This window comes from Rhincodon typus, chromosome 27, assembly GCF_021869965.1.
Source record: "Rhincodon typus isolate 14 chromosome 27, sRhiTyp1.1, whole genome shotgun sequence".
Lineage (NCBI taxonomy): Eukaryota > Metazoa > Chordata > Chondrichthyes > Orectolobiformes > Rhincodontidae > Rhincodon > Rhincodon typus.
Genome location: NC_063358.1, coordinates 16,714,136 through 16,726,404, shown reverse-complemented (window position 1 = coordinate 16,726,404; position 12,269 = coordinate 16,714,136). Strand labels below are relative to the sequence as shown.

General features: G+C 37.7%; 1 protein-coding gene across 3 annotated transcripts in view; it reads right to left on the bottom strand.

Moving 5' to 3' along the window:
• Positions 1 to 4,265: 4,265 nt before the first annotated feature.
• LOC109939126 (stathmin-like) overlaps positions 4,266 to 12,269 on the bottom strand; it is a 17,925-nt gene continuing 9,921 nt past the window's right edge. For all 3 annotated transcript variants that reach the window (XM_048613136.1, XM_048613133.1, XM_048613132.1), the window contains exons 4-6: positions 9,953 to 10,116; positions 8,682 to 8,873; positions 4,266 to 4,682 (exon numbers count right to left, since the gene is read on the bottom strand). In XM_048613136.1, coding sequence (XP_048469093.1) covers positions 4,620 to 4,682; positions 8,682 to 8,873; positions 9,953 to 10,116 — 419 coding nt within the window. In that variant the 3' untranslated portion in view covers positions 4,266 to 4,619. The remainder of the gene's footprint in view (positions 4,683 to 8,681; positions 8,874 to 9,952; positions 10,117 to 12,269) is intronic.

Below are 12,269 nucleotides of genomic sequence, written 5' to 3'. Positions count from 1 at the left end.
TTAATATTAAATAAAAACTGGAAGAACTGTGGATGCTGGAAATCAGAAACAATAATGGAAAAGCTCAGCAGGTCTGACAGCATCTGTGGAGAGAAATCAAGTTAACATTTCAGGTCCAGTGACCCTTCTGCAGAACCCTCAGGAATTAATTTTGCTTAGGATATTAACCTATAGCTTGTATATCTGTTGTTTGTAGTTTACAGAAGTCCTGGTTGAAATTGGACATACGAAAGTTTCTCCTCAAGAAAAGGAGTGAGTTCAGAAAATTTAGGGACTAGATCACCTCAGCATCAGGCTTTTAGTTGAAATCTCTGGACCAAAAGTGTTTTGTTAGAACCCTCAAAGGAGTTATTCAAAGCTGAAAAAGTCTAAGCTCTGTTGCATAAATAATCGAGGAAGCATCTAATAAACTCTCAAGAAAGCAGCTATCCAACTCTCGAAACTGTTTCTTTCCATTTCCAGTCAAGTTAAACTTATAGCTGTGAAAGAAAAAGGAATTCTCACTGGTGCTTGAGTGCTGGGAAATGTAGAATGGGATTGCATTTTGCCCTGTTTCAAAATCTTTTAAATTGCGTTATACATAAATAGCTTGATAATTCTATTTTGTTATCCTTTCTTTTGTAAATTTCTATTTTATTGTTGAAAGCAAATCTGCAGCATTGTGTGCTCATGTGTTAGTGAAAGACCACTTCATTAAATAAAAACAAAATATGATCTATCAAGCGTAAGATTTCAGTCTGGGATCTGACTTGACCAGTAATAACATCAGTTGGGATCATAACAAAGCACACAATAAGTGGTCAGCGAGGAGAGAAGTTAAACAAGATCCGAGTTAGCTTACTGGATAATAGAAACCTAGTCATTGGAAGCTAATTCATGGAAGAGCTGATTGGAAAAGAAGACTTCCGATCAAACTAAAGCAAATAAAGTGCAATTCCTTAACACAGAATGATCCAGTTAGCAGTCATAATGATGAGCATTAATGGTAAGCATTGGTCATGATTACTTCACTGAAACTGACAGGAATTTTAGAAGTCAGTACATTAACAGCAACTTAACTTCCAAGTTGGCTAATAGCTCTACTGTATCCATACTTCTCCAGAGGGTGTTGAGGGCCTGTTTGGATACAATTCCAAAGCGATCAGTAAAGTGACAAAATCCTCCACTTTTATGCCGTTAGTCTGCCTGTAGGATTTGTGCTAGGAAGAGAAATCATTGTTGAATGAGGTGTGGCCAGGTTTTTAAAACTTGATCGTTGTTGCTAAACCCTTCACTGGTCCTGAAAAGATTATGTTGTATTTGTGGAATGTAAGAAACTTTTTCACGATAAAGTAAGTGCATTTAAAATAATATTTGCTTTTAAAATTCAAGTTAAAACACATCATAAAATGCTTTAAGTACTCAAATCATTTATTCGATCAGAAAAATGAAAATTGAAAGGGTTCAGCATATTTAACTCTCCAGTTTGCTGTAAGAATATTTTAATACTTTTGGCTACTTACCTTCCTTGCTGATATCACAGATCCTTAGCTCTTCTAGCTTGGAAACAAATTTAAACCATTGTAAGGAAAGGGTGAAATCTGCACAAGGATAACAATTTTAACCAGTAGAGTTTCTTTCATAGAGGTCAGCAGCATTATTGCCTCACTGCCAAACATAAAATCCAAGTGATGGAGTACATAGTATTTACTGGGAATTAAAACAGCCTGGACAAAATTGGAGAATAATGCAGTGGGTGAAAACATTACTAACCTGCAAGCCAGGAATCCAGTGTTAGGTTTAAAATTTTTCCTTGGGCAATACATTATGTTGAGAGTTGGGGCAAGGCATGAGGCAGAAGGCAAAGGAACAGAAAAGGTTACAATAAAATATTCCCAAGAGGGAAAGTAGTTGTGTCTCTGAGCCAGGAGGCTTGGGTTCAAGTCTTACCTGGTTCAGGGATGTGTGATAACATTCCTGACAGGTTGATTAAAAATACCTAAAATTGCCAAAGAGTATTGTAGGTAAGTGAAAACTTTTACATTCTACACTTCATTTTCTTGCAACTAGAGATGTTACGGCAAGGGGTTAGTAAGTATCTGTAGACAGAACAGGAAAGTAAACCTTTTCAGGTGCCAAGCATTTTTTAAAGCTCAAAAAGAGGCAAACTGGTATTACTACAATCAGGAAGACAGTAAAAATACTCGAGCATCTGTCCTTCTAAACTGTTCAAACTGAAGCTTATCTCAGTTCATTTTTTTTTTTGCAAAGCACCCTGTAAATACTTATCTAAGATGACCTCAGATGTACCCAATTTACAGGGATGTTTCTACAATTAATTTTAAAGTTTCATTGTATTTTCCCAGGACTCTTACCTCCTTGGCTATTTACACTTTTCTCAATTATTTCAATGTTTCTTCCCTTAACTACCACAATTCTACTCACAGTGCCTGTTATTTTTCTGTTTGACCATAACGGTTCAACACTTTTTAAATTTAACCTATTTTTATAAATCAATCTGTTCAGAGATATTATTACACACCTCTGGAGGTGGGACTTGAAACCTCACCACCTGGTCCAGCTATAAGGACACTACCACTGCACAAGGGGGCCCAACTGTTCAACACCTCCAGTCATGAGAAGTCCATACTCAAAACTTCAGCTTTTCAAATCTCTTCGTACATGCTGTCTTGTCTGCCCAGTATTTCCAACATTTTCTTTCAGATTACCAGCATGTGCAACTTTTGTTCCTTAATTGTTATCACAAGAACTCAAACTAGGTTTACCCTGATCAACGAAAGCTGCCCGGTCAATACTTTGGGTCACACTTTTACAACCAAGGCAGGTAGCAAGTCAGGAAACCTCTTGACTCAGGTTTCCATTGGTCCTGACTCAGACTAACCAAAGGCCCAGAATGCTGTGACAGTTGCTATGGTGGACAGGGTGAGAAAATGGAAAGGCAAGCGAGGCATGGAATTGGGCCTGCCAATCCCAAAAGAACAGAATCAAAGCGTAACAGCCACAGTTCAGGTAAGCAACAATGACAGCTGGTTAGAAGGTCTGCCTCAGTGACTTTGCCACAATTATGTGTTATTAAATTTTAGGCCCTCTAGCTCCGACACCCTCTAATCCCACATGACTCCTTATCCACTCCATGCCAACTCATGCCTCCTAACCCCTATGGCCACTTATACCCTTCAGACCAATTCATCCTGGACCCACCATGGTTGGGCTTCAAGTGCTGAATTAAAAGTCAGAACTGTTGTGAGCCTATAAGTTTGGAATGAGGCAGAAATGCAGGTATCCAAACAAGCCCAAGTGCTAAGAAAGCAAGCAAAAAGCTCCTGAATTAGACCCTGCTCAAATAGACTAAGTGCCTGTCACTGTACGCAAAGCAGCCTGGCAGCAGCATTGCAATGAAAAGGGTCAGTGTATTTCAAAGTGCACCATTAAAGTGGCTAAATGTATTCTGACTGGAGATGTTCCATGATGAGGCTGCTGCGTGTCTGATGCCAACCTCTGTGGATGGAGTATGCAGCCAACCCTACGCATGGAACATAGCCTAGGATATTGGAGACTGCTGGCCCAGATTGAGACCAAGAGAAGCAAGTAGCAAGATGGACCTGTTAGGTGCATGCTGACTGACTGGCGTCTGTTTGAACTCAGCACTGTTTGAACTGGCCATTCGTAATTTGTGTTTCACTCTTTATTAATGATAAAAAATGGACTTGTTGAAAATGGGGTGGGATTTCCACTGCCTGGTCATGACCCCAACTTAAAGATCTGTGAAGTCTTTCCAGTTGAGGGCAGGGAAATCAAACACAAAGTCAGTTAAAATTCCTTGTGAGGACTGGCTGTTGGGTTGAAGGCAGCACAATCTGATCTACACAGATTTGGACTCAGGAGCTGAGCTTGGGGTTCAGATGTTAAAGTTATTCAAGCTGTTGAATCATATGAAACCACAGTCTGCTCCTGCCTCGGTTTGTTTTTAAATAAAAAATTTCTTCATTGACCTGAGCCAACATTTCTACTTCATCCCAACTCTTCAGAACAGAATGGTGACAGTACAAAAAAACAATAATTGCATCATACAAGCTTACATTCCCAGAAGGGGGCATTCTCATGGTTAAACAGACTTAAATGTGAACTAGGTGGAATGCTGCATGCTAACTTTTTACCATCTCCATATTAGAATTATGCATCAGCACCTCACCGGATTAAAATAAGTGCTTAGACACTGACAGCAATTAATGTAGTTTTATTGAAAGATAAAGTTTAGGCATGCTTGGACAACTTACACAGTGGGACTAAAATTTGAACTTCTAATACATACAGCTATTACTGGAGCAACAAGGTGAAAACTGCCAAATTTCTTTCCGTTTTAGACTCCATTTCATACCAGCAATACAAAAAAATACAAACAGCTGTAATATTTGAAATGACTAGCAAAGGTAGAACTTAATACTACAATTTTTCCTTTCTTCACCCTTCCCTCACCCTCCCCATCCCAATTACTCAATTCAAAATGTGTAATTTCTGGTTACAGGTGCTTAAAGCATTCTAAGAGAATTTTGTTCAACACATTGAGTTTAATTTTCTTTAAAACCAGTACTTTTGAAAACCCTCACTTTCAAAAAAGATTAAATAACTTCTTCACTTTCTTTGCTTTCTCTATTCTTTCTCACTTCCTCCAGGTGTTTGTCCTAAATTATACAAAAGAAAATTAGATCATTATTTAACACATGTACTGACGCAGCAAAGAATAGTTTCTAAACAATCATGTGTAAATATATTAAAACTAGTTTTGAACTGGTGCTGCATAATCACATTAAAGTCAATTAACCACCCAACATTTGTTTACATAAATAAGAATACTTATGAAAAGTAGCCAATTGTCAAGTGGTCTGTGTGGTTAATGTGCTGAATGAAGCATTTTTCTCATTCATAAACTAATTATTGCAGGATAATTGAGGGAGGGCTTTCAGTGCAGACATACTCTTCAACACAGGAAACATTAAAAGCTACCCAGAAGATTTTAATATTTAATTTTCTTTACCCATTGACAGCCAACAAGTTTCAATATGCAACATACTGATAATTACGTCTGACTTAAAGGCTCTTCAAATTATTTAAAATACAAATTCATAGGAATGTCATCATTAACACATTGATCAGTGCTGTTGCTGACAGCATCAACTAAAGATAAATATTGAAAAAGGCTGATGTCATCAGGAAGAAAAATGGAAAGAGTACAAACTGCCTTCAAGTTAAAAGGGAAAAAGAATTAACTAAAGAGGCAGTTATAATGACAAATATTTGAGACTTCAGTGGTGAAGTCCAGTGGTGAACACTACAATGTTTCTTCATCTAAGTTTCCCAAACTAGCCATGAAAAAACCAGGCACTTTCCTATTTGGGCTTGGGAGCTAACAGAAATGGAACTGATACTCAAAAGGAAATCAATTTGAATCCCTTCTATTTCAAGCATTTTGTTCCAAAGCAACATGATGAAATGACTGTAGGGTTTTTCTCAAACCTGCCAATACTCAAGACAATATATATGCTCACTTTCGAAAAATGACTGCCCATCAAAAAAAAGTTGGCTCGTATTTGCATTGTTAATAAGCTAGTGATTTGTATTTGGCAATTTGTAGCAGTGCATTGCTGAAAAGTTTGGCTAAATGTGTACTCTCAAATTAACAAAGAATGTATCTAAGTTTATCAACACAATGACAATCGAATAACATGCATAGGGGGAACTAGCAAGGCCAAAGTTCAGAAACAGTGGAAGGAAACAATGTTCGACATGAGATACACAAGAAGATTGAGCTAAGCTCAAAAATGGTATTTCTGGTTCTCGAGTGCTTCAGTTAGATTGTGATGTTGGAAGTTATTAAGTTTGAATGCAGCAATTATCTTGTTTATATTTCTAAAGCACATCAACTGAGCGACTAAAATTTCCTCCAGCAACTTGCAACCAAGCTTAAAAACTGACAGCTGACATTACAAGCTCATCAATATACCAACATCAGCCTTTTTGTAGAAATGAACTATCTGCAGTCAGCATGAATAGGGACCATTTATCCTTTCAATAACAAACTTCCTGTCCATTCAACATAAAATTTCCAAAAATCATCATTTTGATGGGCATGAGCAGATGTAACCCTACATTACTCAGCTTTATTATTGTTGGTAGATAGGTTAAAACAATTTAAATACATTTCTAATCACCCAATAGGTTTTTATTTTGTTTCTGGTTGAGAAGTAGGCCAAAATCTACACATTAGCACACAAATGAGGAACAAGAGTAGACCACTCAGCCCTTCATGCCTGCTCCACATTAAGCACATGGCCAATCTGAGTTTAACCTCAACTCTACATTCCTACATATCCCTGATAATCTTTCATCTCCTTGGTCATCAAGAATCTATCTGCCTCTCCCTTATTTAAAGATCCACTACCTTTTGAGGAAAGAAATATCAAATCTCATAAGCCTCTGAAGGAAAAAAAAAGTTTCCTCATTGCTGTCTTAAATGAGCAGCGCCTTATTTTGAAATTGACTCCTGGTTCGATTCTCCCACAAGAGGAAACATCCTTTCAACATCCACCCAGTCAAATCCCCTCAGGATCTCACATTTCATTTAAAATCACCCATGACTCTTCAAACTCCAAATAAAACGGGCCTTTCCACATATTTGTTACTCAGAGAGTGATACTTGGCTGCATTTTCCTTTGATTGATTTGTTCCAGTGCCCTTCATCTTTCTGAAAGAAAGATCTTACTTTGTGAAAAATAGTTCTGTTTGAACTCCATGTTTACTGAAAAATAAAACATGCCCCAGCTTCTGAAATCTGCAATGTAAGTAATAGGATCAATTTACAATCCGGTTATCCCAAGAGTAAATGACAACTTTTCTCAAGTTTCTGAATTCTGTATCACCTTAGTTGCCCCATGTTACACCTTCTCAAACCTAATATCTTTCCTCCAGTATGCTGAGCAACACTGTCTATTGTATTACAGAAAATCTGTTCAGAACTTTACTGCAACATTTTACTTCTTCAGAAAGTGTTTTGATATTCTGAATACAGTTTCAAGATCTCCAGAATCATCATTATCTACTTTGGTTGATAAACTACAGATCTGTAAGTAAGAGCACTCGGGTAAGACTTACCTTGTCGACTTACATTGGCATTTTCCAACAGGTTCCCTCAATAACTCAATAGGTAAATGAACCACATGGCATTGGCTCTGACCACAAGGTTCAACATATGCACAATGCTTCTGTTGCCATGGATGCAATGCACTGAAAATGGCAGTTATGGACAGAAACACATTTAGCTTCATTAACCCATCAGAGTTCAGTAAGCTGTTAGCCCTCACTGTCAAGACCAGTCTTGTCCAGTAGATCCACCACCAAACTTCTAAACACAGAAAGTGAATACAGAATGCTCTATAAGGAAGTGTACTTTCAATCAGAGGCCCTTTCTCTGGTTACACTGGGAAAACACAGTCTCTGATTGAAAGAGCCGCAAAATATATGAACGCGAGAAGCATAATTAAGCCAGAGACCTACACACCAGCAGCGGCAAAGGCAGGTCTGCTGGGCAGAAAGATAGCAAGCATGCATGCTGGTATAGGTGGTGAAATTGGCTCAGACCTTCCAGTGTTGGGCAAATTGGTTTCAAGTTGTCAGGCGGTTTGAGGGAAACAGGGTCCATGTTGAGGAGCCAGGTATGGAGAAGACAAGATTCTCTTCTTTCAATGCAGCACCTGAATCCTGAAGGCCTACAAAATGGCAGAGTGGGCCTCCAATTATGTGGGGGAGGGAGTGGGGCTGACTGGACAAGGGCAGAGAGGGTATTTGAGATGATGTGGGAGAAAGCATGAGTAAGGGTGTGTGTGTGTGAGTGTGAGAGACAGGGAAAGAAGAAACCTGTGCGAGTGGGAAAGGGACAGCGTGTGACGCCTAAGACCGATAGTGAGCTGGAGACACATTTAGACCTGCCCTCCTTTTCTTCCATCTCCAAAAACGTGTCAGAATAGAGAGCTGGGAAAAGAGTGCTGAAAGGCGATCAACTGCTGGCTCTCATTTTCATATGAACTCTGCCTAGCTCAGCTCAGAGTGTGTGTGCATCACCAGAGACAAACACGTTTGTGTTAGTTAAACGCAACCGCTTAGCTTGATCCTTGTCCCCACCTGGCCACTGGCAATCAGGACTTGGGACCTATTCTATCTTTCCGTAGCTCTGCTACTTAATTGAAAGGCAAGAGAGGTTTTATTAGTCAATTCTGTTACTTGAGATAGTTTAATAGTCATTTTTAAAATTAATTATCATTTATAAAATTATTGATTTATTGATTTGGAATGCTTTTCTGAAATTCATTTACTGTTGTGACAAACCTCATCTTTCTGAAATTTGTCCTTCAGCCTTCCCACCTGCAACGCATGAGAAGAAGAAAAACAATGTGGCAACTCCATGCAAAAAAGATTTGCCAATCCTGGTCTAGACTTTTGAAAACTAGCAAGTTAGATATCTAACTTGGAGGAATTCTGGCACCTATGGGACTATGCCTTTCCCCAGTCTGTCCTAAAGAGGAGTAAGAGTAACAAAATTGAATAGTAAAAGTTCTAGTGTTATCCCAGGGAAGAAAGTCATTTTGGATTTCACCTCGACTACGTAAAGGGTGTTAAAGTTAATTTGCCTTTTCACGTAGACGCTCGAGCTTAGCAGCTAATTGGGCCTCACGGTTCTCCTTAATAAGTTCCATCTTGGAGATCAGTCTTTCTTCTGCCATTTTGCTGAATTTGGTATTTTCTTCAATAGCTCTCTGAAGCACTTCCTTTACATGCTCTTGTTTCTCAGCCAACTGTTTCAGAACTTCTGCTTCATGTGACTAGGGAAAGAACAGAGAATAATTGTTCAACTGAACATCAATACCACAAGGCTAGTTTGATATATTCAGATATGCAAGTCACATTCTGGTACCAAATATTTTTGCAAAGAAAAATATAGTTTGAACCTTAACAAAAACCATTTGAAAAAAAGATAGTTGTCTGTGGAAGTCTTTTGGCAGAAAAAGATTTTGCCAAGGCAACTAATAATTGTTCCATTACACTATTGTTCCACCTCCAAATGTAATATTAATAAAGGTCAGAATTGTAGGAAATATACAAGTCAGGAAAAAGTTAGGTTAACGTTTTGGGCCGAATTCTTCAAACGTCAAAAAGGATCTCAAAAATAATTACATGGCTTCTTCATTTTAATACCATGCCTTTCTAATACGGATTGTAACAGATTTTCAGTATTTTAACATTTTTTACTTAAAATTACATGAAATGAGAATCTGAGCACATTATACACTGGCCCAGTTGTTAAATGTTAAGAAACAGCCTCACACCCCTTCCACACAGTGCTGCAAGACAAGACATTTTTTTTAAAAATTCTCAAATTTGTTTAATTCTAGCCAGCCCAAACCAAAAAGACAAATTCTCATTTAGTAATTACAAAAGCTGTACACAATCATTTTAGGAAATATTGGTTCAGTTCCTGCAGCCTCAAAATCGCAGCAATCTCCTGCTCAGTACTTTTCAAGGATGATGCAACTGCAAAACCAAGATAAACACTAGATCCTACTATCTCTAAACACTAGATTGCTCCACAAGGTTGGGGTAAGATAGGTTTATTCTCCATTTGACCTTCATTATACATGATGATTGTTATTGCTCTCAAGAAATGTTGTAAACAATATATTGTATTTCTCCAGTTTTAATTTTCGGCATTCAAAATCAGAATGGCAAAGCATGGGAGCATCGCTCAGTATCTAAAGGAAGTAACCATTGCTCAGTACTGACAATCCAGAAGGAACACACCTATCATTTTAGGCAGCACGTGTTAGCTGGTCAAAGGGCCTTTTATCTGATACACTTTGAAGTACCATGTAGTTCATACTATGCTCATATTCCTTTTAAGTACCTTTCGTCTGTTCTCTGCTGCTTCCATTTTTTTTTGAAGATCTTCAAGTGACCGATCTTTCTTGGGAGAAAGAGGAAATTCTGGAATTGTTTCAGCTGTGGGGCTCAGAATGATCTCAAAAGCCTGGCCTGAAGAACGCTTGTCTAGTTCTTTTACTTTAATGTCTGAAATGAGTTATATATTTTTAAAAAATGGCATGGTAGCATTAACCCAAGTCCATTTTGATCAATATAGCTTCTAAATATATTAACTGTGTAGGTCAAATAACAAGGTTGCTGTTAGGGCTTTCTGACATTAAAGTTCATGTAATATTACATGACATAATGCTACAGTAATTAGGGGTTAAATTTTACAACAAAAGAAACTGAATCTCAGGTACTTTTCTTCCCTCAGGTAGATTAACTTTGGCCTTCGGTAAGGTTACATTGCAGATTCATCAGAATGATACCAATCTTAAAAAGGAATAAATGCATAAATATTGCTTGTATTTGCTCAAGTTGAAAAGGCCGAGAAATGATCCAACTGAGGAATTTACCCTATTGAATCCCTTTCCCTTTATAGGTACATGGAAACTTATTTCCTCCTTTAGGAAATCCAAAACCAACAAAAACTGTGTACTCTTATTTTTGGATGCTTCAAACGCTCTTTTGAAATAGTTATTAAATGTATATATTAACCATAATTTGTTACAATGCAAAGAAAATATTGCTTAACATTAAAAGACGAGTATAAAAGGAAGAATCGTTGGGTTCAAAAACCACAGGCATTGGGGTACATGAAAATTTATCTCAGTTCAATTAATCACAGTCTGCCTCATTAAATGCTAACTGGCTTATCTTACTCTGTGCACTTCATTTTGCATTGTTTACTGTCACATTATTCATTGATATGCTCCACAACATAAAAATAAAAGTAGGCACAACATTAAAGCCTTCATTCTTTTGGGTAACAATTTGCATTTATATAGTTCCTGACACCTCAAATATTTCAATGAATATACTAAATTAAGGGACTGATTCAGGCAAATAAAAAGATGAATCTTTTAGAATTGTATTCCTTACTTATATTGCCTCTTCTTGTGCAACATCCCAAAATGTATCACCTCATACTTCTATATAATCAATTTCATCTTCTACATGTCCACCCATTCTAATTATCGATATTATTTTGAAGTATATTGCAAACCAGCTTAGCATTCACAATTTATCCAAGTTTTGTATCATGATAAATTAAAACTGTGACCTACACACCCAAGTCTAGGTAAATAATTTGGCTCAAGAAAAGCAATGGTTTTCAATACTGGCGCTTAGGGAATCCCCTAAATATACTTTCCTCCAGTCTGAAAAATGACCACTCACCACTACTCTACATTTCCCGTCACTCAACCTCCTCTGTATTCATGCTGCCACTGTCCACTTTCTTCAAGGAGCTTCAACTTTTGTGAGAAGCCCGTTATATGGCACTTTATCAAATGCCTTTTAAAATTTAATGCACACTATATTAAACATATTGCTCTCATCAACCTCTGTTACTGCATCAAAAAATTCAAAACAAATTACCTAACCATTACTTTTAAAAATCCATCAATGCCTCCCTTCTCTGGGACTGGAAACTTACTGATCTGGAGTAGGTTCTTTTTAAATATTGTTTAGCTTTGATGCCAATAGGACGATGCAGCCTGTGATCTTGCTTAATGATGTCAGATTCATTTTAATGCCATTTTCCACATAACCCAACTGCTGCCATTTTGAAGTGGCCTTGTCAATTCTGTGACTTACAACGTTTCTGCCTGACCTGCTGACTTGCAGCATCTCCAAATGCCTGACCTACTATTTCACTGAACCTCCTGTTCTCTGACTTTAAATAAGTGTTTCCATTCAAGATCCAACTTTGATCTGATGCTCTGGGATTGTGACAATGCAGGTTCCAAAGTTGCAGAGCTGCTAAACTGGAACTGTTAGAATAATTTTTTTCTTTGTAAAATGACTGACATTTTTGCCCATGCATTTCACATGTAGAGTAACTCGAGAGTAGTTTGGATGCAGGAAAGGGAAGGCTTTTAATTGTAAAAGTTAGTTCATTCAACAACATAGGACTCCAGCATTGTAAAGTATTTCAACCTACTGGGTATAATATTTTATTGTTTGTTATTGTTAAAGGACAGCCTACAGAACCCAAATACAGTTTTAACATTGGTTCCCAAAAGAATCAAAAGGAAGATCTTGGGACAACAAGGTGCAGAGCTGGATGAACACAGCAGGCCAAGCAGCATCATTGGAGCAGGAAGGCTGACGTTTCGGGCCTAGACCCTTCTTCA